Raw genomic sequence first — 26,805 nt, forward strand, 5'->3', positions numbered from 1 at the left:
AAATTTAATCGAAACACTTCGTAAATGAGATGATTGGATAGGCTAAAGCTGTATAGATTCACAAAAAAAAAAAAGAATTTTTTTCCTTCCTTTTCTTTCCTTTTTTTTTTTAATAATAGAAAAGGTGTTCTATATTAACAAACAGGCAGTGGCTCCCTAAATCCAACACTAAAACTACTAGTCTTTAGACTCTTCTTACCCAAATCAGCATCGCCTTTCTGCATCATGGCTACGAATTCATTGTAATCTATTCGACCATCCTGAAAACATATATAAAATAATAGACAACATCAATACTTTATTTTTATTTTTATTTTTTTGGTTGGGGGGGTGGGTTGAGGTTTCAAATAACATTAATACTTATAAAAACAAGATATGAATTACAATGAAGATCAATATAATTAAGGATAAGGAATATCATAATAAAAAGAAAGTGCTTACATTATCCTGATCAGCTTCTCGGATAATTTCTTCCAAGTGGAAATCCTCAATGCCAAACTCCTCACAGGCGTGTTGAAGCGCATCTTGAGTGATGTAGCCACTGCCATCTCTGTCAAAATATGAGAAAGCTGCTACCAGATGATCTTCCCTATCAACTTTATTTATATGCAATGTTGCGGCTATGAACTCTTTATAGTCAATTGTGCCACTATTATCTACATCTGCCTGCAGTTCAAGAGAAAAGTACCATTGGTATCATAAGTCGAAAAGCTTTGTTTTTTAAGCACGTGGGCGGCCCCATAGGTGGACCCCACCACTGTTTGAATAACGGGATGCCCTCCAGTCGACTATTTTAGTATTGCTCTTAAAATTCATGGCCTAACAAATGACCATTTGGATTTACAGATCTTGTGGACATATAAACATAGGCTAGGAGAAATACTAGTAGCACATTTATTAACTACGAGTAAAATTAAAATAGAAAATTTTTGCAAGGATAGGGATGATTTACATTTAAAATATAATTGAATAAATAACTTTTTCGGGTCTAAATTGCTACTGAGAAAGAGGGCATTTGGTTTACAGCATTGCATATGAGACCAGGATTATTCAAATACTTACTGCCTGCATAAGCTGATAAATTTCAGACTCATTTAAATTAGCACCAAATCTTTTCAATCCATCTTTAAGTTCTTCAAAAGTAATTTGGCCACTATTGTCGGTGTCTATCATTCTAAACATTTCTTTCAAGCCCGCAATTTCTTCGGCGGAGAGATGCTCGGCAATGACCTGCAAGCAACAAATTTAACATTAGGCAAGCACAACACAAGCCAAAATCTTAATCTTCTAAAACTTTGATTTATACTATTGACCAACACTTTGGATTGAATTGCTTTTGTGTGTAAGAAATTCCTAAAACTTACTCTGAGAGCCATTTTTTTAAGTTTGTTCATTGCAGAAAACTGCTTCAAGCGACTTAAGACCGCGGAATCAAGGGGCTTGTCTGGTGCCACTCCATCAACTTGAACCCAAGGGTGGCCTGCAGGGAATCAAAGCAACAAATTAGCTTCTAAAGTTCTCATAGCCCATGCTAAATATAACACTAATGTGAACTTCCATTCCAAATCCAAAAAAATAATTATTTCTCGCATTTTTGTAAATTTCAGGCTAAAAATCACTATTGACAAAAACAAGAAAAAGATGAAGAAAAAATTACAGAGAACTTCATGAGCAGTTGGCCGCTTTTTAGGGTCTCTATGTAGCATTTTCTTGACTAAATCTTTTGCACTGTCGGAGACACTAGGCCAAGGATCTGATGAGAAGTCAAGATCACCATGCAAGACCTCTTCAAATATGTCATGTTCGTTTTCTACAAAAGGAGCATAAAAGATATTGTATGTTACATTTACTTGCTTTGTGGATGAAACATGCCATTGAGTTATATAACGAGAGAAAACATATATATATATATATATATATATATATAGCAACTACAAGAGATCTGATAAAAGCATACCAGCCCAAAATGGAGGAACCCCACGTAAGAGAATGTATACAATCACCCCAGCGCTCCAAATATCGGCTTCTGGACCATATCGCCTGCACAGAATTTCCGGCGCGACGTAGTATGGGCTTCCTACCACATCGCTAAATACCTCCCCTGCCATTCGAGTGTGTCAATAACAAGACATGAAAAAAAGATGTAAAAGGGAATAGAACATTAAATGTTTAGAAAACGTGTTTCTTCGTACTTAAACAAAGAAAAACCATTGATGTGATGAAATTATTAAAGTACTAATGGTGAGCTAATTTCATTGATCTACATTATAAATATTGAAAGACCAAAGACACTGATTCTAATGGTAAAAATGTGATTGTAATCAATAACATAATGGAGGAACTTGAAAGCAAAGAAAGACTTGAAATATATACCTGGCTTGAAGAATACGGATAATCCGAAATCTATAGCCTTAAGTGGTGAATCCTCCTCCTCATTGACAAAAAGGAAATTCTCGGGCTTAAGATCGCGATGCATTACCCCCAAAGAGTGGCAGGCTTCTATGACACCAACAATAGTCCTTGTCAACTGAGCCGCCTTTCTTTCGGTGTAATGACCGCGCTTCACAATCCTATCGAAAAGCTCACCACCTGAACACAATTCCATCACAACATGGACCGCAACGGCATCCTCATAAGCCCCCTTGATCGATATGACATTCGAATTCCCTGCCAAGTGATGCATTATCTGAATCTCCCTTCTCACATCATCCACATCATCATTGGTGAGCAGCTTTCGCTTGGCGATCGACTTGCAAGCGTATTCCTTCCCAGTCCCTTTCTCCACACAAAGAAAAGTGGTCCCAAATTGGCCACTCCCCAACTTATGACCTAAATTGTAGTACTCCTTAAGATGACCAGTTTTGGTCTGCAAAACTGACTCTGCCTGGAGCCCTGCACTCGCCAATCTCTTGACATTGTGAGGCTTTTTCGGCCGTGTTGTCGGCTTTGCCGATTCCAGTTCTCTAATGGGTTCTCTTGGTTTAGTCTCTTCCTTGGACTTTTCTTGTGAAATCTCTACAATGACTTTTGTGGGTTCAAATGGTTTCTCATCATCATAATCCTTGACAATCTTTAGTATTTCTGGGGGTTTGTTTTGGACAATTTTTTGAGGTTCTGAATCTGATTGATCCTGAGTACTTGTGATTTCTTTACCAGTATGGAAAAACAAACAATCTGAGGAGGATTTAGGCCACCAAATTGAATTGGAAACTGATTGAAATAGCCCATCTTTCATAGCCCTTGAACTCACACAGTTATTTCCCATCTCTGAATCTAATATCTAATCCTTGTTGAACATCTAAAAGAACAATTGTAACATAAAGAAACAATTTATGAAAAATTTGGAGTGAAACAAGAATATAATAAATCCACTAAAAAAAGGGTACAATTAAAGTGTGAAAGTTTTGGGGAAATTCGCTCAAATATATGATAAATTAAGGCACAAAATTAATCAAAATCTGACCATATATTCACACATAAGGAAGGTAATCAAAGAGAGAAACTTGGACAAAGCCCACCAAAGGAAACTAATCGCATTGACGAATTCTAAATCATTCGGTGATTTTTTGGGGGGTTAATAAAGAAGAAGGAAGAATCAGACGAGGAAAAACAGGATGAAAGTGACAGAAAAGCAGACTCATAATAATAAAAGACGGAAGAAAAAAATGAACAACATGAGGAAACGGTCGTGTGTAGTATTTGAAATCTAGAAATGGGTTTTCGTTTTCCTCCCCTTTTCAAATGTTGTATATATGTGTGTCTCTGCGTGTGCGTGTGCGAGTGCGCGTATATATATATATATATATATATACGCGCAATACATGTACAGACACGGAAAAGGAAGGGGAGAGAGAGAGAGGAAGAGGGAAAAGTTTTACATAAAACAGGTTTTCCTGTTGGAATGGTTCCAAAGCTGCAGAGGACGCGTAAGTCTAATGTCATTTGTGTTCTGATTGGCCAATAGTACAATTAGCACCTTTTTGCCACTCGTGCGTGTTCCATTTATTTATTTGGGAATTAATTTTCTTTCTTTTGTGTACGCAAAAAAAAAAAAAAGAAAAGAAAATTCTTTCTTTTAAGGAAAATAATTCTCTCTTGTTTTAATAATTTTAAGGGAATGGAATGGTTGTGTATTGTCCGGCTTATTAGCGTATTGATAACCGTTCGATTGAATATCAGCGGTTGAATGGTTCCAGACCACATTTATATGGGAAATAAACCACACACACAACCACATTCAACAATAACCTTTTCCAATCTAATTAGTAATTAAAAAAAAGAAAAATACTTTAAAAAAAAAAAAAAAGAAAAAACTCCGGTTAAAATACACAGTAAAACCACTCTCGCCGCCAGCCACACCGCGCACTCGCCGCCGACCGCCGCCACGCATTGCCGCGCGTCTGAAGACACCACCCTCAGTACCAAACGACTCTCTGGCCGCCACGCCGAGGCTCGACTTGTCGAATCTCGGCCGAAATCGCCACCGCCGCTGCCTAAAATTCACGACCAACAGCCTCATTATCCGCTTCGTGTTGTGAGCCACCACCACTGGGCATCAACTCAGACCTCGTCGCACAACAAAAGCCAATACTCGTGCCTCTAGACCATGCAGAAAACGCTATCACAAGCCACCCAGAACCCACTATTATTCGTCCAATAGGCGGCAACTCCACCCACCCTCTCTGGCGGAATTCTGACTCCATCACGACCTCTCTCTCTTCGGGGAAAGAAAACTTTTTTTATTTTCTATTTTTCCCCTTAAAAGTGTTTGTTTAATCACCTGATTTTATCTTACAGTTACTTTGGTGCATCCATTGAAATCTCAACCATTGAAACCATCAATACGCAAACCAATTTGCGGCATTGTAGTTTTTTCTTTTTTCTAAATAAAAGTCTTATTTTATTTCTGAAATAGCACATTATTTGGAAGTTTGGGATCATAAAGAGTGGGGCCCTTATTACAAAAGTTTATAACTATAACTGTATATAAATGTATTTTATAACTTTGGGTAACAACATGCACAGGAAAGTTGGCAGAAACTCAGCTGGCCGGACACTTCTACGGCCGGCTGCCGGCCCATGAGCCATGCCAATGTGTTTTTTTTTTTTTAATTTGTTTTTTAATCTTATCATAAAGAAAATATGTATAGTTCCCCATTCTCTTTGAATGATTGATTGAAATAACAGAAACCAAAACCCCGTATGAAAGGAAGAATCTCTTCATGAGCATTTTCCTCAAAATCTCCGATTTATGACGTGACAAGCAAAACAACTCATTACAAATAGAAGAAAGTGGGTCTTCCTTTCACATAGATTGGCCGTATCCTCTCCCCAATGAAAAAAGTTAATTTTCTTTTTGTTAACAAAAGTCATCTTATAATAGGTTTGACCAATGGTCAACTCCACTAAAGTCTGAGTCTTAAACAATAACCGTCGTGGCAAAAATCGGTGGCTCCAAGAAGCCAACCAATAAGCAGGTCCTTTTTGATAGGCTTTTAGTTAGGTCAAAGACTCCAAAGATGGCTTAAGTAGTGGCGTGCCATCATAACTTCTAGTTGGTAAGTTAGAATTGGGAATTTCCAAACGTGCGTTTCTTCATCCATATCCGAGAATAGATATGCCACTAAGTGGCAAAAAAAAAACAAAAAAGGACGGATTAGCCGATAAAGTTACAAAAAACGTGCGTGTTACATATTTTCCAATCAAAGCTCCGAGAATATCAAGTCAAACGTCCTATGATTGTATAACTGATAAATTGCTCAATGCCCTTTACACGCTTGCAAAAAAAGAATTAGATCGAAAGATTTGGAATTCGTCTATATAGACCTCCTAAATTCAGCACAAAATTATACTAAAGTTGACTTTCCCAAAGTAATGGACAAAGTACTCCTATTTCAACATTAAAACAACATTTCATCATGAGAAAGTGTAACTAGATGTGTTCTAGTGGAGCACCCAGAAGCTACATTTGCAATACAATAGGGGTTCGATAATGTTTATCAGTTTATGTACTTTTTTGGTAAGAGAGAAATAGGATGGCAATAAGAGTAGAAACAAAGCCTTCGGCAGAAAACAGTTGGACTTTGTTTCAAACATCTCTTGCCAAACCAGAAATATCGACATGTCCCGAATCGGGTTTGTTTCCTTTACGATATGCGTCCAGCTGGGGATCGCTGTCAATAGGTACCCCTCTACTCCTAGATGCAGATGAGGATGAAGAATCTCCATCAAAGATGTGTGGATCCCCAAGTCCTCTAAAAAAGTCATTCTTCATCTCCTCAGCAACTTCAAAGAAACGGCCAAGACCACCAAAGAAGCTCCGCTCAATCGTGTCGATATCACCGCGTAGCCCTGGGAAGTTGAAGCTTCGTTCAATTGCATCAATATCGCTGTGTAGTCCAGGGAAGTCCAATGCTCCTCCCTCAGATGAGCCTGTGGGGAAAGACCCCTTGAGCACCTGGTCTGTGACATCATCTTCGGTGTACTCTTTGTTTGATTGCACCACTTCAACAGGCCTAATAGACAGCAAAACAAGAGTGAGTTCATATCCAGCATCTACCAATCCAATGAAACGTACTACCTCCTAAAACTATTTATATCTGTCCCGCCGCATTTGGAGCTTAAGTTTTTATTTCCTAGTATCTAAGCCTGCGCAAATGTGAATAATCGGCAAGAACAAATAAATAACACCTAAAAAACAAAGCTGACAGTCTTTAAACCATGATGCTTATAACATTTCACTACACGAGCATCAATAAACCTTTCAAAGGAAGTGCCAAAAAAAAAAATGCTGTCTGTGTGGGTAAATTGTAATTAGCTTTTGTAATTAGTTTCCTGATTACTATGACTAAATTAGTGTGTAGAATATTTTTCTTGATATCCCTGGAATCATGGGATTAATAGGCATAGATTATTTCCTTTTTAGTCTGGGCGTGCATTCCTATATAGTCTTCTAGTACTCTGTAAATTCACTCATTCAATCAATGAAAATTCATATTCATTCTCTCATATTTCATGATAGTGTGTATATGCACAAGACACGTTAATATCCCATCCCTTCACTAAACTTTCATAGGATCACGGTATTGGGCTAATTTGAATCAGAAAACCACGTTAAACCATGACACTTATAACATCTGCAAGTAGTAACATGTCTATTAAGCATTAACACAAATATTAAAGAGTCTTCTAAAGGAAAGCAACAAGAGATAGTTAATGAATGTTGTGTATATCCACAAAGCACAACACTAACAACAAAATTCTTTTACATAGCATGCTAGTTTGTGTCATCATTCATCTACGAAATCTATCCAGAATTTGGGATTGCTCGTTGTTTTTGCCAACAAAAACATTCAGTGAAATCTATTCAGAATTTAGTACTAGAACAATGCAGAACATCCTAAAGAGAACTCATTGATATCCCATTTTCCCCTTGACTCAACAAAGGCATCCATTTTTCTCACAACACACTCAAATGTGAAGCTACTACACCGCTAATCACATAGGGCGCATTTGTTTCATATACTCAAAATCAAATCATTGATTCTGCTACATTGTTTTCTTCTCATAAAAAATTTGAATTTTAAACATCAGAATTAAGAATCACAGTTTGAGTATACCTTCCAAACAGGCCCATAATATATACTTCTTAATTTTAGCAAACGCCTTCCACCTTCATCAATACATGTATCCAAAACTTGTACTACAGCATTCACAATATCATCCTCCAAGTATAACAGAATTTGATAGAACAAAATCCAGGACACTAAAGTCGTCGCAGGAAAAAAAAAAAAAAACACTTTGTCAATCCCGTTGGCTAATATACTTCCAATGAGTACAGATATATTCCACTCACTATGTTTCTCTTTAGCTCAAAAAATACACAATAAATCAACATTATTATCAAGCTACTTGATACAAAATGATTTCTTTTCTAGTCTTTTCTTCTTTTTCTTTTAACAAGAGGACACAAACCTACAAGACTAACACAATTTCAATACAAGCTCCAAAGCTTCTAAATTTCTCCCATGAGATTCATTGCTTACTCTTTCGACAATTCCCAATAAGAGATCAAAAAATTCCCATTCTACAAAGAGCTTTCCCAATCATCTATGTAAAACCCAAGAACCCTTTATCCAAAATTATAATCACAATTCCATTTTACAATCCTCAATTTGGTGCAATCAAAATAGGTCAAAATAGAAATTGGAAACAAAATTACCTCCCAACGCAATCCCTAAGGATCTCCTCGGTCCTCTCGCACTTCCTGACGAACCTTCCGGGCTCGACCTCCTCGGTCTTGCACTGCGACCTCACCACCTTCCTGGTGGAGCGCCGGTCGCCGTCAGATCTAGTGTTAGCGTTTCCGACTTCGCGAAACTCGCCGGCCGGCGAGATCTCAGAGCCCCCGTCGTCTGGTTCGTTCCTCCACACCCAGCCCATTTTCGTCTTCGATGATTCGGTTCTGTGCACAATCCACAAATCTTCCAGAAACCCTGAGGTTCCGTTGCCAGGTTACGACACGTAGTTTGGTCAGATGATCATCAATATTTAAAAAGAAAAATAAAAAAACAAAGGGTATTGTTTATTTATTTATTTCTTTTAAGCTTTCTATCATCAAATTTTTATGTAACATTGTATGTTTCTAGACATTAAAACATCTTAAAAAAAAGACATTAAGACGAAGGATCTTATCACATCACGGAGTAATGAAAATATATGTAAAATTAACAGATCCTAAAATTACTTTCACCCTGCCCAAAATAGAAATAAATTATGACTCATTTAATTCATACGTTTAAATCAATAATTATTAATTTTTGACATTTAAAATTTAAATTTTTTATGAGAAAAAAATACTGTAACAGAATCAGAACTATGTATTTAAACACAAATCTTTATCTTCCTAACAATCTCTCTTTAAAAACCAGATTTGATTGAGAGGGATTTGTTTTCCAGTAAATGTGGCATCAACAAAAATTAAGTCTTTATTCTTATTTAATTAAAATGGAACAATTCATTTTATTTTATACTTTAGAAATAAAAAAAAAATAAAAAAGAGAAATCTCGGCATGTCATCCACTTTGAAAGACGACACCGATTTTATAGTGAAGAGTAACGACATGATTCATGTTGTAAAGCCAAGCTCTCGTTTTAGCAAATAAACGATTTCATAGTCTGCAACAAAACAACGCAATTTGTAGAGCCAAGCTCTCGTTTTAGCAAATCGCAAATAAACAATTACATAGTCGGCAACAAGAAGACGCAATTAGTCATCAAAAGAAGATGACTAGGTTCCATAGTGAAGAGTAAACGACATGATTCATGCTGTAGAGCCAAGCTCTCGTTTTAGCAAATAGCAAATAAACGATTACATAGTCGGCAACAAAACGACGCAATTAGTCATCAAAAGAAAATGACAAGGTTCCATAGTGAAGAGTAAACGACATTATTCATGTTGTGAAGCCAACCTGTCGTTTTAGCAAATAAACGACGTGATGTCATAGTCTGCAAGAAAACGACGCCATTAGTCATCAAAAGAAAACGACACGGTCCATGTTTTAAAGAGTCGTTTGAATAAAAAATAAACAATAATGATAATAATAATAAAACAGTAAACAGACACACGCTCGGTGGGACTCGAACCCACAATCGTCTGATTAGAAGTCAGACGCCTTATCCATTAGGCCACGAGCGCTTCGTTTTATTTTTTCCTTCCCACAAATCTTAAAAATGAAATTTCGCTTTACAACTTACTACTACTGCCATAACCAAACTGGCAAAATTCTCCATGGAAGAAAAGAAACAATAACCCGCCATGAGAAGCTTAATCAAACTCCAGTCTTTACATTCCAACTATAATTCAAACCTCCTTCGCTTACGCTTCAAAAAATCGTTTCGTGTCTCTCAGTTCTCAAGCCTCGCTAGATCATCCAAGCCAAAGAAACAAACCCACGACAAGAAAGCACAACCAGAAACTAGTACTACTAGCATTGGATCGCTTTTCAACGAGATTACCGACATTCTAGGCACCGAGAGCTTCGCTTCCGATAAAACCTCATCTGGGTTTTCGATATCCGGGGAAACCTGTGTCGGGGGCAGTGAGTTTGGCGCTAGAATCACGTCTTGCACACTAACTGTTTGTAGAAATGTCGAGGAGAGCGTGTTGCAAGAAAAAGATGGTTTTGCGATTGAAATTGATGTTAGTCCGGTTGTTCATGAGGTTGCACGGATTGTTAGGGCGGAGTTCGGTTCGGTTTCGATGGAGGAACGGTTGGAGAAATCGGGTTTCGAGTTGGATTCGGAGATTGTTGATAAAGTGTTGAAAAGGTGCTTCAAGGTGCCACATTTGGCTATGAGGTTCTTTAACTGGGTGAAGCTGAGAGATTGGTTTGATCCCACAACTCGGGTTTACAATACGATGTTGTATATAGCCGGGGAAGCTAAAGAATTCCGGCTGATGGAGAAGCTGGAGGAGGAAATGGAGAAGGCATCTTGTGAGAAGGATGTCAAGACTTGGACTATTCTTATTTCGAGTTACGGTAAGGCGAAGTTGATAGGCAAAGCCTTGTTGATTTACGAGAAAATGATCAAGTCTGGTCGAGAACCAGATGCAGTGGTTTACAGGATGATGATACGCTCACTTTGTGCTGCGGGGAAAGCAGATATTGCAATGGAATTTTACACGGAAATGGCCCGGAAGGATATAAGACTTGACTTGAGTTTGTATAAGATGCTACTAAGTTGTATAGCAAGATCAGGAGATAGTGCTGGTGTCCACTTGGTTGCGGATGATATGGTTAAAGTTTCCCAGATTCTGGATCACATTGTTTATGGTTGTGTAGTTAAGAGTTTTTGCATTTCCGGGAGAATTAGAGATGCTTTGGAATTTATACGAGACCTCAAAGATAAAGATGTAACATTTGGATATGAATATTTCGAGACTTTAGTTAAAGGATTGTGTAGAGCTGATAGGATTGTAGATGCTTTGGAGATCTTCGAAATTATGAAAAGAAGACAACTTGTTGATGGAAATGTTTATGGAATCATCATCAATGGGTACTTGAGAAGAAATGATACTTCCAAAGCCCTTGATCTGTTTCAAAGCATGAAAGAAGTCGGACATTGTCCTAAAGCTTCCACTTACACAGAGTTGATGCAACACCTCTTCAGGTTGAAACAGTATGAAAAGGGCTGCGAGCTATATAATGAGATGCTGGAAAGAGGGGTTGAGCGAGATAGTGTGGCGATCACAGCAATGGTTGCAGGTCATGTCCGTGCCAATCGTGTTTCCGAAGCATGGAAAGTCTTCAGGAGTATGGAAGACAAAGGTGTTTGGCCCACTTGGAAAGCATATTCAATATTTGTTAAGGAACTGTGCAGAATTTCAAACACGGATGAAATTCTAAAGGTTTTGAATGAAATGCGAGCTTCTGAGATACTCATCGGAGATGAAGTAATCCATTGGGTGATATCTCATTTGGAGAAAAAGGGGGAGATAGAAAATGTGGAAAAAGTAAAGCAAATCCAGAGAAGCTGCAAAGTTTCAGCTCAAGGTGATTTATCTTCTCCTGATGAATCTTTGGAACAGGAAAACAATATGGACTTGATTTCCATGTCAGAGTCAGGGATGATGGATTGCTGTCTATTGGAGCCACTTCCAAAGGCTTACAACGAGAGGGATTTGCAGGAAATCTGTAGGATTTTATCGCTATCACGAGATTGGTTCTTAATTCAAGAAGCTTTGGAGAAATGCACTGTTGAGTTCACACCAGAACTTGTTGTGGAGGTATTGAGGAACTGCAATACAAATGGTTATCCTGCATTTCAGTTCTTTTCATGGGTAGGAAAGCAAACCGATTACAGCCACACAGTGGAAACTTACAACACGGCCATCAAACTCGCGGGACGTGGGAAAGATTTCAAGCACATGAGGAATCTCTTTTATGAGATGAGAAGAAAAGGGCACTCAATAACATCAGACACATGGACAATCATGATCATGCTATATGGTCGTACTGGCTTAACTGAGATTGCTCTGAACACTTTCGGGGAGATGAAAGCCAACAATTGTAACCCAAGTGCCAGCACCTACAAGTACTTGATCGTATCTCTTTGTGGGAAGAAAGGAAGAAAAGTAGATGAAGCCATAAGACTATTCCAAGAGATGATTAGTGCCGGGCACATCCCAGACAAAGAATTGATTGAAACTTATCTTGCTTGTGTATGTGAAGTTGATAAGCTTTCAGATGCTCGAAAATGTGTAGATTCTCTTCAGAAACTTGGTTTCACAGTTCCTCTCAGTCATTCTCTATACGTCAGATCACTTTGTAGAGCAGGGAGGTTAGAAGAAGCTTTGGCTTTAGCAGATGAAATTGGAGAAGAGAAAACTACATTAGATCAGTCCACTTATGGAAGCATCTTTCATGGGCTATTGAGGAAGGGAAGAGTGGAAGAAGCCCTTGCGAAGATGGATTCAATGAAGGCAACGGGCATTAATCCAACGGTCCATGTGTACACGTCCCTGATTGTTCATTTCCTGAAGGAGAAACAGATTCAAAAGGCTTTGGAAACTCTTCAGAAAATGAGAGAAGAGGGTTGTGAACCAACAATTGTTACTTATTCAGCATTTATCAAGGGATATGTGAACATGGGCAATATTGGTGAGGCTTGGAATGTGTTCTATCTGATGAAAGTGAAAGGGCCTTTGCCTGACTTCAGGACTTATTCAATGTTCATTAGTTGTCTCTGTAATGTGGGAAAATCTGAAGAAGCTGTAAGACTCATAGATGAAATGCTGAATAGTGGGATTGTTCCTAGTACTGTCAATTTCAGAACAGTTTTTCATGGCCTAAATAGGGAAGGGAAGCAGAGTTTGGCACGGAGTGTAATGCAGAAAAAGCTAGCTTTGATAAGAAAACGCAAGTTCCTGACATAATTTATTTTGTTCTTCTTTCTAGAGTTTGTTTTGTTGCTTCAACCAAACTAATTATACATCGAGCACCTCTATTCATCTTGATGGTGTTAAGATCCCGCTACTCACGTGAAGTGGATTCCACTAAATAGATAGATGGGCATTAATCTAGTGGCACCCATCACTTTGTGATAAAACTCCATCGGGATGAATACCATGTTTGTTATACATTATTTGTATTGGTTCTTTTAAATATAAAAAATTCAAACCAACCAACTGGACTAGAATTATATGCAACTTGGTCCACAGTTTCTCCAAATGTAGACAATATCCATGATATACATAAATATATTTATGGAAATATCCGGAAAAAAAAAAAAAAGAGAAAAGTCTGGCAAATATCATTATTTTACAAAAAAGAGACAAATACTGCATAGAGTGTATAGCTCTGAATTTTTATTCTTTAAACTTAATTGATATCTTTTTTTAGTTAAATAACAATCAAAAGGGTATTAATCAAGAGTATAAGCTAAAAATTCAGCATCGTGCACTTTAAAGATAAGCTCAGCAATTTTCTCGAAGAAAAAATAAAATACAACTCTTTTTTTTCTTCTATTATCCTCATTGTTTCATCATGAATCATATTTACTTTATTTATGCATTCTATATAAGAATCTCTGAATAGACAAACTTTGTTTGGTTCAACAACTCAAATTGTTGATTTAGTTTGAGTTGTGGTGATTTAAATTGTGGTAATTTTAAATGCAATTTGAACCAGTGTTTGGATACGTAAATAAATTATAATTTGAATTGAGAATAAAATCTAAATTGTATTTGGATAAAGTGTTGGAAACAGTCATTAGAGTTTCATAACAAATCTTATTAAATCTCATTGTAAATGACTTTAAAAAATATACAATATGGGTGTGGGGTTGTTCTTCTCTTCATTATGAACATATAAGAGAAAAAATCATCTCAATTGGAGTTGAAATGAAAAAATTATGACATTTTTAAGGTTAAAGTTGAAAAGAGAGAAATAAAAAACAATTATTCTTGAATTGTTGTCAAACAATCCGGATTGTGAATTTTAGAGGGTATGAATTTTAAAATCAACCCTTTGAATCTTTAGTTGATGGTTTGAATGATCCCTTTTTATTTTTAAAACAAACACTAATTTGAATCTTTTAAACACAATTCCGAATTGTTTAGTTCAAATAGTTTAAACCAAACATAGCACAAAAATTGTCCGACGATCGTTTAAACCACTTGTTAAGCTGGATGAATCAACAAAATTCAATTTATGAATTGACAGTAAGGAGAGATCAAACAAACTATTATTTAAGACCAAATAATTACCTCAAAACTATTTAAGAGCAATATCTTTCAAATGTATTATTTAGACCAGAATTATACTCTGCCTCATGCCCTCCAACCTTGTAAAAGCTTTTTTTAATTAGTTACTAAGACAAATAAAATCCACAATATCTAACATCTAAATTGCATAAGTTGTATGTTTTGCTAATAAATTGTAACTTTGAGCAATATATATATAGAAAATAGGGAGATTCTCTAGTACGTCTGGCCTACCGGTAGGCCAAATTTTTCTAACTATTTGATCTACGTATTTTTTGACTTTTGTGTGATCTTATGCAAATCTAACGATTAGAAAACCTAACCTACCGGTATGTTGGAATACTAGAGAAAGTCCCATAAAATTATAAGCAATGAATCATATATGGATGTTCTAAAGAGCCACCTCCCGCAGTTTTTTTTTTTTTTTTTTTTTCAATTTCACAATGAATAGGGAGGAAGATATAACACAAGATAAAACTAATAAGACAAGAACATATATCACCTAAAAATTTAACTTTTGTTTACAAGGAATGGGGAAACTAGCTTTCATTCTTTACAAGCATTTGACCAAAAACTTAGAGAGGACTGAAGGATCATAGACATGCATGGTGGTGAATAATGCCCTTCCCCAGTCTCAACATGCCTAGTAAAATTACAAGTACAATTTTTAAGTAGATAATCCATATCTCTCCACCATGGTTTGCCAAGAAACTGATGATAATTTAATCTATGATACTAAAGATTTCCTTAAATTCCTGAATACCGATTCCTTTCCGGAACCCCTTAACAGGTCTTGGATCGAAGTCTTACCTGATGAGAAAACAGATAGACATGAAAGTGATAAATTTAGAGCTTTCTCAAAAAGAATACAGTTTATCGTTAGATTGAATGAAACATGAAGTGTTCATCATTCAGAAACAAGGTGCCAGCCAATAAGCAGTTAACTACCAACTATGAAAAACTAGACGTATAAATAATTGACAATTCCACAACCTTGCCCCAAACGAGGAAAGGCTTAATCAACAAGGAAAGCCAACTAAAAATAAACCTATAGACGAGTTTTGAGATCTGACATGAAAATTTGCATATGTCGAACCCAACTTAGAACAAGCAAAATAATTGCTCCTGGGAAAGGGAAAAAAATACATACCTAAAAGTCATTGCTAGTGAGTCTAGTGGTTGAAATTTTGGGACAGGAGCACAAAGCTGACTGATGGCAAAAATGAGCAATAGGCCAGCAAGAGCCTGAAAGTTATTAGGTGATTGCTTGGTTAGAAACCTGTAACTCCGCATTAAAACTATTAAATAAGAATATAAGATGGTACAATATATTAAAACGCAAATAAGTAAGCAAAAAGACAGGCTCCTAATTTGGAAGAGAGAATTGATACAATTTTTCCAAAAACACGTGATAAAGATTAGTCGAAGAAACACACTTCTTAGCAAGGAAAATCATATAATGTTTTCTTCTTATGGGATGACACCCAACAACCTGAGATATACATACATACATACATACATACATACATACATACATACATACATACATACATACATATATATATATATAAATATATATAAGAGAGAAAAAAAAGAGTAGGCAATCACATTAAGTACCTTATTAGAGCTTTTTTACAATTTCTTCAATGGCTCGCTCATAGTAAGTCATTCTCCGTGTAGCTTTAACAGCTTCTCCAAAATTTCGATTTTGGAATGCATTTGCAAATAAGTCAGACCAGTTTTTGACTTTCTCTTGCATCTGAACAAACAAAAACGCATGAAACAATAATAGCGACTTAAAAAGGAAACACTTCAACCAAATAATTTCTTATGCATATACTGGATAAGCAAAACTTTAGAATTAGATCAGGAATTTTTGCTTCCTGACTCTAGCAAACAGCGGCTTAGCAGCTTAGGAGCCTACTTGTTACAGCAACATAGGTCTATACAGCCTATAAAACCTTAATCATGCCATCAGATCCTTGAGCTACCAATTTCCCATTTCTATAGCGGCCTGATTAACAAGTTACCGTATTAAAATTTCAACCTAGAAACATGAAACTTTGGATAAGGACACCAGAATTCAGCATATGAGCAACGGTACTATTCTCTCACAGAACAATTCTCTAATCCTTCCAGCTGGTTTCACACACTTTGCAAGCATATTTGAAAGAAGGCCCATTTATACCTCAGACCGAATCTGATTTAAAGCCTGAGAGTCAGCTGCCTCCTCCACAGCTTCCCTGATTTCCATCATCTGCATTGCACATTAAGAAAGTATTAGAAAATATAAAAGTACGTATAAGTAAAACTTTAATTAAATTTTAATACATTGAGCAAACACACTGTTCTAAATTACCTCAGTAAGAAATTCAAAGTCTGAAATTGTTTCTTCTTCATCGACATTGACACCTTCGAGCTTCATCTGTAGTAAAAGAGGTAAATTCACTTCAGAGCTTGTAGAAATAGAAACACAATTAGGAATGCTCTACTTTTGGACTCAGAAAAACTGCGCTTTCTCAAGCAAATACACATATGAGAGCATAAAAACATTTTAAAGGTCCTTCTGTTCCGAAAGTAAAAGATAAGCACATCCATATTGCCATAGTTAGTCCTCAAACCAACATTGAAGACCAAACAAGTGAAAAAGGTTTCTAGATAGAAGCTACCAATGAAAAAAATCGGAGTATGACGTTTACATGTTTCGCGTAAATTTATAATCTAAATACATCATACGTGGTAAAAGACTCACATTCTCAGCAAAACAAAGAAAACAATAAAAAGACAACACTTACAATATAGATTGCTCTTGACAAAGGCTTGCTAAGCGTGCGGTATGCATCGATCACCCGAGCAGACTGCTCAGCAGCATATTCTCTTTCTTTCTAACAAAATACCATGATTAACTTGAAAGCCTTTAATATTCGCTTCACTTTTACTAAAATTCAGCATTGTACTACTGGTAACATGACAAACCTCTGATTTCGAATGAACTAAATCTGGATGCAACTTTTTTTGCCAGTTCTTGTATTTTCCCTCCAGATTGTCATCTTCAACATTGTACTTTTTCTCCCTTTTAAAATTTTATCAACAAAAACAAATGAACATAATTACAGAAACTTGAATATATTTCTTCAACTTTCAACTAATGAAAGCAATTAATGCATAGGATTTTTAATTCTAGAAACGCAAGGAAGAAAGCTAACAAAACAAACGCCTTTTTTTCCTCATTTCTTCACTCAAAAACGACGATCAAACCAAAGAATTAGCTAACGAAGTTCCAGAAAGCACATAATTTGCAACGAAAAATGAATCAGAAACCTAAATTTCAAAACATTCTGTCCAATGCGTAGTAACTTACAATCCGAATATTTGGAAGTAATCGACCGACTGATCCACCGGCTGAATGCAGCGGCAAGACGGACAGAAGAGAAACAGCGCCGCCTCAGCCGCGGCGTTGCAATTCCAGCACTTCGCGTCGAGGTTGAGGGCAGTTTGGGAGCTGAGAAAATTTTTCCCGGAAAATTGGAATTTCCCGAGAAAATCAGGTCGGCCGCTGGGGAGGAAGAAGAGCCTGGAGTTGTCGGAGCAGGGAGAGAAACGAGAGCGAGACTGAGCTCCGGCGGAGAATTCGATTGTGGAAGACAGGGCTCGCCGGAGAACGGCGGAGGAGAGTGGGGTCCACAGCCTTTGCCTCAACATCGCCGGAGATTTCTGGATTTTTTTTTTCTTTTTTTTTTTTCCGGAGGGGTGGGGTTCTCTACAAGTCTACACTTCCTTTTTTTTATAATGGAATAAAAATAAAAATTTTCAACAAAAAAAAAAAAAACCCTTTTAAAATACATTTGTAAATATGTAAGAGAAATACTACTCAAAAAAAAATATATATATATATGTAAGAGAAATATAAGGGAGGGAAACAAAGGAATGACATAACTCTCAATCTAAATCAAGGAAAAAAAATCCTCAAAAGAATCCAAGAAAAATAAAACAATTGATTATGAAAAGAAGTGGCAAAAATAGAATTTTTAGTAATTAGTTTTGAAATTTAGTAAATCTAAACATTTAACTATGTTAGGAGCTAAATCCATAGATTTTCTGTGTTTGTATCAAATATTCTGATTTTTCACAAATACATTTTTTTTATATGCTTCAAAAATTACTAATTTTCTTGAAGCCTCTTTTTTTTTTTTTTGGCTGAATAAATACTAATTTGCTGAAGCCTTTTTTTCATGTAACTCCAATTCCCCAACAAAATTTTTGTAACAAAAAAAAATTAAAAAAATGAAAATGTTTCCTAAAAGAAAAGGTTAATTTGATGAACAAACCCAGCAATGAAATCAATGAAAAAACAAAAGAATAAACAGCCAACAAGAAATAGAAAGACAGAGGATATTCCAATCCAAAAAGTACAAATTGAAAGCCAACATCCAAACAGATAACTTGAAGGCCTACTAGGTATTGTTGAGACACCAATGGAAGGGGTGTAGCTGACTGATCTCTTCTTATTTTCTAGGCTCTCCATTATTCTATGTTTTGATTTTCAAGTTTTGATGGTTTGGTGAAATTTTGGGTGTTGATTTTTGTAGGCTGTTTTGGAATTGAGGAGAGTGCCTTTCAAAAAAAAAACAAGAAGAATTGAGGAGAGAAAAGTTTTAAAAGTTTTAAATTTTAAGCAAAGGTCACTAAAAAAAGAGTTTCTATCAAAAAAATAACTATCAATGGTTCTAGTTTAGTACTTTTTAAGGAAAGTCTCGTATTGCTATCATGTGTTATAGTATAATTATCTTTTAGTATCATTTATTTTTAATAATTTTAAATTAGTATGTCGACTTTTTAGAAAAAAAAAATTTTATACCTTAAGGTCATTTTTTAGAATATAAAATATCAAAGTTACCATTTTCATTAATTAACTAAAAAACTAATAATAAATTTAGAAAAATTCTGAAATTTTTTTTAAACATTTAAAAATTAAAAATATAAAATAATGCTTTAAATTAAAAATAAATTTTTCAGAATTTTTCCTAAATTTAATAGTTTTTGGTAAAGTAATGAGAAGGGTAAATTTATAATTTTACATCTTAAAAAATGACCTCAAGGTACTAAAAAATAATTTTTTAAAACATTAAGGTACCAATTTAAAATTACTAAAAACACATGGTACTAAAAGACAAATATGCTATAACACAGGGTACCAATATGAAATTTTTTTTACTTTTTAATCATCATATATGTATCAGAAACTGTTTGTTTTGCATACTTTTTCAATTTGATGTGATTTGACCAGATCAAACGATTAAAAATTAACCCTATTAATATACCGGCCTATCAAAGAAGGTCCATTAAAAAAAGAGTGAGGAGAATAAATAAAACTAAAGTGTCACAACTCACAATATACTTTAGAAAGGTTACATTTATTGCCAGCTTAAAACATTTTTTAACATTTAGAATGTTGAAAGTTGTTCTGTGTTGTGTTTTAAATAGTATTTAACTACAATATATGTTTCAAATAGTGTCGAATCAATTACATTATGTCGCGTTATTGAATGAGCTCATATATTAAAACATAGAAGGGTAAATTGAACTTTAAATATCATGGTGTAATGTGATTGTGTAGACATAATTTGAACTTTAAAATTAGACAAGTGATCTAAATGGATTATCAGCGTATGATATTAAGTTTCAAAATAAATTAATAATTTAAAAATGATGATTCACTTATTAGTCTCAAAAAGAAATATTTTTTTGAAACTATTCTGTTGTCGTTTAAACTATTTTCTTTTTACGGCTGTTGTTATTTTACGTGTCGTTTAATTACCAAAAATAATTTGTCGTTTAAACTATTCTGCTCTTAGTTCTCCTCTCCTTTAGGCTATTAGTCTCGAAAATAAATATTTTTTTCTTTCTTTTGTCCTCTGTAAAAAATCTTTTGTGCTACGAAAAAGTTTGTCGTCTTTTCAAATATAAGTAGCAAATGATTGTGGTTCACATTATTTATTGTGGTTTACAAAATAAGGGCATGGTGTTTTTCCCATGGAGGCATACTCTTTGCTTCAACCTCACGTTGCCCATCAATTATCGCATCAAACAAGTAGGCCAAATTATTAACCAAAAAAAAAAAAAAAAAAGTAGGCCAAATTCATCCCTTGATGGGAGTCTATGCAAGCAATTTAATGCCAAACAAGGGACCAATCTAGTACATATCAAGCAGGCCCTAGGTGTTCTTTATAATGGCATTATAGTGATCAATAATGGCGGCAACAGGCTCGTGATGCGTGAAAAAGAAAAAAGAAAAAGATATTTACCTTTTAAAATTTATAAAGTGTCAAATGTCATCGGACCTTAAAAATTTTAAAATTTAAATTAAATCACTCTTAGATATATCATGTGAGCTCATTTAAAGAGTATAAATTAAGATTTTAGATGACGATAAAGCTCGTCACCTCACATGTAAAAGATCATTTCATTTAAATTATTAAAATAGTATGCATCATGTAGACGTAGCGATCTACAGTCAATCAAAAAATAGAATATATTAATTAAGAAAATCAGTAATTCGAATTAAGGGCCATTAATCACCGTTATTATCTTTAACATCATTAACTACATATGATTAAGATAGAAAACGACATGACATATAACCATGAAATGAATTCAGTGCTGAAAATAAATAACCAAACCAAAATTATAGTGGTTCACCGTTAAATGAGCTACATCCACGGTTGGGCTGTTCACTATCTTCAATCGGAGGCTTATTATGAAGTTGTTTTGAGTACAATATCTCTAAAGGAATTTCTGGGAAGTAACATATGTAAAATGGCGTTAAAAAGTCCTTTATGAAGGGTGTTGTTTCTTTATTTATAGAGGTCGGATAGGGTGATTGCATTGGCAATTACCTCCTCTTTTTATTCCGAGAAAGCCACAAAGTAGTGGTATGAGTTAGTGGGTGGTTACCACGAGCTCATCACCCATGTCCTCTTTGTAACCGTTATGATGGACACGTCCGTGATGGTAAGAGCGGTTCCGTAAAATTCGGAGAGGGTAGCTTTCCTCTTGTATTCATCTTGGGCGGTGAGTGGGTAGCGAATAAGGGGTAGCAAATATCTTCATAAACCTGACATGTCGATCGGTGACAAGCAATCGACAACGAATGAATACTTGTGCATGTTGGCTTTGCTGGTAGTCTTGATTGATAACAATCAACTATAGCGAGTAGTCAACTGAACGAGAATAGGTGGCGAGTAGGCCAATAGGCGACCATCGAGTACTCAGATGGGTGACTGATGAGAATCGAGACGTGAGTAACGAGTAGATGACAACATCCTTAGCAACTAGCAAGTATATGAAGTTGAACCCCAACACGTCATATCGCTTTTTAACACTTCATCAAGTTTAGGATGATTTTAGAAAATTTTGCAGTTAAGGAAGCAATTAAGGGAGCAACTTTCCGATTCATAAAAAGTTTAGGCGCAGAAAAGTGCCTCAAAAACCCAACTTAGATAAAAAGCTGACACAATATAAGATCGAAATAATTTGCCCATGAACATTTCGTTTTGGGTAGTTTAAGTATTTAAACTTGTACAGAAAAGTCTTTCCCTTTTCTGATTCTGGTTAATGGATAAAGGGGCAACATTGAAATTAAAACACAAAATAAGCAATAAAATTGTAATTCCAAAAAAATGAGGCACATCCAATCCAATAGTCTTCTAAGTTTCACAAGTCTCAACTATTACAAAGCACCCTATCATGAGAGTTCACAAAGAACAACTTTTCCACTGAAAAATGTGGAATATCTTAACGAGAATAGAAAACTGACTTATCTTATGTATAGCTTATTACAAGAAGCGTCCAGACGAAGAAGTAGAAAATATCCAAAAGCATGATTATGTATAATAAATTATTGGCACAGATACATATTTTCATACATTATAAAAAGCTATACTCTTCATGAATATGATATTACTTCTTTTGTATCATTGTATTAGATTGTGAGGTCTCATTTCATTTATACCATAACTCCAAAAATCTGCTTTACGCTGTTTAACTTCCATCTCACCTCTTTTAAGAAATCGGGCCAAAGCAGCAAAGCCATTGGCTTTTCTGCTTGCTTAACTTCTTTCCTCCATTAAGACCGTTTTCATGGACGCCATTCGAATCCTTGGTATTTCGTGTAATATGGTTCGAAATCGATATCTGGGTCGGCCCATCTTTGGCAGAAGAAGAATCAACCTGATTGGTATTAGTGTCACAAGGAACTGAGAATTCCTGCTCTGGGGAAGCTGCTGGTGCTATTCTGTTGTGGTTAGCTTCCTTGGAAAAGGAATTTGATCCTCCTTGCCTGCTTGTAAAATAATAGGAAAAAGAAAAAATAAAGGTTCAGAATCATATAATCCACTTGACCTTATTTATTTTAGTTTGAATATGGTTTTGCTGGTACTTCGGGGAAACCATTCAACTATAAACAGAAACACAAACAAAAAAAATACCCTTTTGGTAGATTAAGTATAAAAAGAACAGCGGTTAGTAGATTAAGTAATATTATGACAGTTTTATTAACATAATCACCTGGCATTTTCAATGGAAGAGCTATTCTTAACCGACTCTTGCGAGGATGTCTGCTCTACTTCTTTTTCAACCTCAACATGAGCTTCGAGCCTTGAACAAACTCCTTCATCTTCTAAAGATTTCGAGTCCTTAACAGCATTTTTTACCTTGGGAGTCCTTTCACCGCCAAACTCATTAGAGGATTGCATTTGGGTATTGAATCCATATTCTCTAACCATAGAAATGACCTTTTCCAATGTTCCTAGAGCTTGTTCCACTTCTGAACTGATATTTCTCTTACCACCAACGGGGGATCTTTCCATTACTTTCTCGATTAAAATTTGCTCTTTGAAATGCTTGCTTTCTTCTCTCTTGAGCTCCTCAATCTCACAAATAGCCGTTGTACCTGCAACTCGCACGTCCTTTAGCGGATATTCAACTGCATGGTAATCGCAATTAACTTTTTGATCCGTCACTTCCAAGTCGTCTGAATTATTTGCGGCCTTTTGTTCGTCAGAGAGGTTGGACAGGTCACTCTTGAGTTCTTTCTCTTCCAGGTCTTTTTTGTGTTCTTTTTCCAATTCATCCAAATTATTTATGGTTTCATATTCTATAGGGAGATGCGATGACTCACTATTGAGTTCCTTTTCTTCTAGAACCCCAATTGATTGATTAGTGGAGTAAAGAGCTTCATGTATCCGAGTGTATAGCGAGTCCCTCAAGGCTTTGCTGAAATCTTCATCGCTTGTAAACGTAGAAGACACTGCCTGCAATTTTCTAAGGTATTAATGTGCAAACGTGTTCGTGCATGTTTTGAGATATATGATTTACATATCTTGTGTAAGAAGCATATACCTTTTGATAAAGCCTGAAACCATTGCCAATGAGCTGCCTTGCGATAAAATTTATAAGCGATGGTGGGACAAAATCCAGCTTTATATCCATATTAGCTATTGTCCTATGAAATTCAAAGTTGTTCAGAGCTTTTTGAATTTTGTTTTCTCTATGGCGTCATATTAACATTCGATACTCCGTGTTCTAATTCATAAGAGGAAAAAAACAAAACATAATTGAAATAATGACAACGTACCGAAAATAACTTCTTTCTGGGGTAACTTTTTGTAAAGCAAAGCCTCCCACTACATCAATCCTAACCACATCCTTTGCTTCGGGAATTGCCTCATTAGTGAAACCATGAGTACTGATGTTAATATTTCCCGTGTCTGAGACCTGAGATTAATTGCAATTCATTTAGTTTGCAATCCAATCTATAGTTAGAAAACAAAAAAAAAAAAAACAAAAAAAAACAAAAAATTAAATGAAATAAGTAATGAAATGTTTCGAGTTAGTACCGTGTTTAGGAGGACAACAACCAGATCATCTTCCAAGTACTCGAACAAAAAATAGTGAATAATAGCTTCTCTAGTTGACAGTGGCCATGAAACCTTCACCCTTTCTTCCAAAAATATAAACAAAAATCAACGTGTGAAAAATGAAATATGTTCAAACAAGTACCAGAAAAGATTAAGCCAATTCTCTAGACTCTACTGTTGTAATCTAGACAAACCTCACTAAAGATATTTGTTCCCCAATCCGAACCTTCTGCAAACAATTGCAAGAGAGAATTTTGAAAGTTGGGATCGTCGACTGAGGCCACCTGGGAAATTAGGAGGATAAGTTTTGTTTAATTCAGGTTTTTCCCTTCAGTCCATAGTAAATATAATAAAGATAATATAAAATGGAATAAAACCACATACACAATGGACATGATGACTCACCATTTCTTGTAGAGGGCCGACTCCCACGAGATGCATAAGCCTGCAATAAGATGCGAAAGTTATCTGAAAGTTGTGATTCGGCGATGATGTTTTGTTTACTTGTAGCGCTCTCAGAGAATCAAAGCTCATGCTAGTAAGATGAAGATCAAATTGTTTTAATTGTTTCGGTTTTATCTTACAGACGTCTAAAGGTCCGTCCACATAGCCTTCAACAAGCAATGTATGAAAAGGAGTGCCCTGAGGCCCTTCCCGATACATTACACGAAACTCTTCATTGTCCTGCTTTAACTGTCAAAAGAGGAAGAAATTTACTATTGTCACAATCTAATTTGTCTCACACTCGAAGAAAGGAAAAGGATGAAACTTTCTGCCTAGAAAGTGTCAAGAGCAGGCTTCAAAATAGTCCAAAACGTGCAAGAAAACAAAATTTTGAGTTTTGTCTGCATACAAATCCGAGTTCTTACATCTTTGAACAAGAAAATCCTGGCCCAACCAAAGGCATAAGAAACTACCAGTTAAATTCTTTATGATCTAATGATTCATCAGCAAAAGTTATGTCAAGATTCATGGGCATAGAATAAAGATGTACAGGTTCAAAGGGGGGAAAAAGTGGATTTGATCTAGATTATAAGAGGATTGACCACCAAACCCAGAAAATTAGTAACAATATGCAAAAAAAGATAGCATACTTTCCATTCCTGTTGCGATGCGGTTTCAAGAGATTTTGATTCCTCACTGCCATTCATAGAAGCACTCCTTAACATATCAAGAAAATTTGAGACTTCAGCAGTCCTCTTTTCTATTACCGTCTCACTACATCCTACAGAACCCAAGGATCAAGATCACACATAAAGTTTCATTATCAGCAGTTTACACTAATAATATAAGCATATACAGTATGCTAACATATATAACATATATAACATATATATATATATATATGTATGCATTATAGGACATTTAGGCGGAAATAACAACCTTGGATTTCTTGTCCTGAGGATTGTAGTATTTGTCTCTTGACAAGGGCCTTCAAAGACTCTAAATTTGTTAGCTTAGGTGAGGCCAGTGTTCTATCTAGCCTCTCCCTATACTGATTGATCTTCTGTTTTGTGCCCATTCTTGCATCTCCTAAACCAGGTATCCTCAATAAACTCAGATATTATCTCCTGAAGATCCAAATAACAATGATAAACAAAAAAAAAAAAAAGGAGTTAGAATATTGTCATTAAGCCACTTAGAAAAAGGCTTTAAAAAAACCACTAATATCCTTGCCTAAAAAAAGTGTACTTTTTGATAAATAAACAGACTAAACACTTTTAACATTCAACTTGGGACATATTTGATTATTTTCCCATCTATACAACACAATAGAAGCTTTAAAACTTCACCAAAACAGAAAAAAAGAAAAATTCCAAATTCCAACAGAAAGCAAAGGAATGACAGATTCCAAAATTAAGCAGCACGCAATACAAAATTCTCAAATCACCCAATATAATGATCAAAACATAAATACCAATATCAAAAATTGGAAATAATATCTTCAACTTCTGACTAAACAAGTCCACAGACACTAAAAGCAAAAAACCAACAACAACATCAGCAGAGTACCCATAGAATTAGAGAAAAACTAATCCAAAAGAATACCAAACACAAAATATAAAAAATACCCAGATAGTTATAAGCATCAAACTTCTCAGCTGCAGAAAAACCAAGCTTGGCCTCTTTAATGAACTCTGAGCAGAACCCAGAATCAGATATGCAAAATCCTCACAAACCCAAAATTTGTAGATCCCAAAATACAAATCATAATCATGAATACAATCCCTCACCCATTAAAGCGAGACAAGCGCACCTGATTTCTACACCCGCCCAGACGGATTATAGAACATGGAATTGCGATTTTGCCTCTCTCCTTGGGTTTAACGAGTTGCCAAAGAATCCACAAAATTAAATATTTGTATATATTATGAAAATCCACGCAATGGACTTTTATTTGTGTTTATGTTCGTGTTTTTGTTAAAGAAATCTATAAAAGTAAAACAAGAGTACTTTTGAATTTTGATTTGTACGAGCTCTTAACGCGCGTGGAGACCGGGTTAAGGTGGGACCCAAAGTGGCCATTCCCATGTCAAAGTAGTTGCCAACCGCTAACCTTATAAATTGGTTGGTAACGTCTATTTATTAAGCACTAGAGTAGCATTTATTAAGCACTAGAGT

General features: G+C 35.6%; 5 protein-coding genes and 1 non-coding gene across 9 annotated transcripts; 1 reads left to right on the plus strand and 5 right to left on the minus strand.

The window, feature by feature from the left end:
* Positions 1-3,782, minus strand: LOC21399916 (calcium-dependent protein kinase 26). Its single transcript, XM_010108660.2, has 7 exons — positions 2,374-3,782; positions 1,958-2,101; positions 1,658-1,810; positions 1,365-1,480; positions 1,063-1,230; positions 442-666; positions 1-260 (listed from the first exon to the last, which is right to left on the minus strand). Exons 1-7 carry the CDS (start codon positions 3,263-3,265, stop codon positions 135-137), a joined length of 1,824 nt encoding a protein of 607 aa, XP_010106962.1. The 5' UTR covers positions 3,266-3,782; the 3' UTR covers positions 1-134.
* Positions 3,783-5,872: 2,090 nt separating this feature from the next.
* On the minus strand, positions 5,873-8,602 carry LOC21399918. Its single transcript, XM_010108662.2, has 2 exons — positions 8,222-8,602; positions 5,873-6,515 (listed from the first exon to the last, which is right to left on the minus strand). The coding sequence occupies exons 1-2, from the start codon at positions 8,440-8,442 to the stop codon at positions 6,089-6,091; spliced, it is 648 nt and encodes a 215-aa protein (XP_010106964.1). The 5' UTR covers positions 8,443-8,602; the 3' UTR covers positions 5,873-6,088.
* Positions 8,603-9,624: 1,022 nt separating this feature from the next.
* On the minus strand, positions 9,625-9,697 carry TRNAR-UCU. Its single transcript has one exon. It is a non-coding gene; the product is annotated as a tRNA-Arg (tRNA).
* Positions 9,698-9,777: 80 nt separating this feature from the next.
* Positions 9,778-13,086, plus strand: LOC21399919 (putative pentatricopeptide repeat-containing protein At5g06400, mitochondrial). The gene has a single exon (XM_010108663.2). The coding sequence runs from the start codon at positions 9,818-9,820 to the stop codon at positions 12,935-12,937; it is 3,120 nt and encodes a 1,039-aa protein (XP_010106965.1). The 5' UTR covers positions 9,778-9,817; the 3' UTR covers positions 12,938-13,086.
* A 1,652-nt stretch (positions 13,087-14,738) lies between these two features.
* Positions 14,739-18,789, minus strand: LOC21399920 (iron-sulfur cluster co-chaperone protein HscB, mitochondrial). Of its 2 annotated transcripts, XM_024172641.1 has the most exons (9): positions 18,722-18,789; positions 17,628-18,043; positions 17,243-17,339; positions 17,062-17,151; positions 16,626-16,691; positions 16,455-16,523; positions 15,884-16,025; positions 15,417-15,511; positions 14,739-15,076 (listed from the first exon to the last, which is right to left on the minus strand). In XM_024172641.1, exons 2-7 carry the CDS (start codon positions 17,966-17,968, stop codon positions 15,888-15,890), a joined length of 801 nt encoding a protein of 266 aa, XP_024028409.1. In that variant the 5' UTR covers positions 17,969-18,043; positions 18,722-18,789; the 3' UTR covers positions 14,739-15,076; positions 15,417-15,511; positions 15,884-15,887. The 2 variants fall into 2 exon arrangements, with proteins under 2 accessions (XP_024028409.1, XP_010106966.1); XM_010108664.2 differs by lacking the exon at positions 18,722-18,789 and having other exon boundaries at positions 17,628-18,062.
* A 3,160-nt stretch (positions 18,790-21,949) lies between these two features.
* Positions 21,950-26,590, minus strand: LOC21399921. 3 transcript variants are annotated; one of them, XM_024172627.1, is made up of 12 exons: positions 26,441-26,590; positions 26,256-26,321; positions 25,567-25,754; positions 25,278-25,408; positions 24,768-24,876; positions 24,589-24,628; positions 24,378-24,467; positions 24,163-24,262; positions 23,901-24,040; positions 23,666-23,768; positions 22,832-23,577; positions 21,950-22,604 (listed from the first exon to the last, which is right to left on the minus strand). In XM_024172627.1, exons 3-12 carry the CDS (start codon positions 25,703-25,705, stop codon positions 22,328-22,330), a joined length of 1,875 nt encoding a protein of 624 aa, XP_024028395.1. In that variant the 5' UTR covers positions 25,706-25,754; positions 26,256-26,321; positions 26,441-26,590; the 3' UTR covers positions 21,950-22,327. The 3 variants fall into 3 exon arrangements, with proteins under 3 accessions (XP_024028395.1, XP_024028396.1, XP_010106967.1); XM_024172628.1 differs by lacking the exon at positions 26,256-26,321; XM_010108665.2 differs by having other exon boundaries at positions 26,256-26,590.
* Between the last annotated feature and the right edge of the window lie 215 nt (positions 26,591-26,805).

Source organism: Morus notabilis, unplaced genomic scaffold (assembly GCF_000414095.1).
Source record: "Morus notabilis unplaced genomic scaffold, ASM41409v2 Scaffold758, whole genome shotgun sequence".
Taxonomy (NCBI): Eukaryota; Viridiplantae; Streptophyta; class Magnoliopsida; order Rosales; family Moraceae; genus Morus; species Morus notabilis.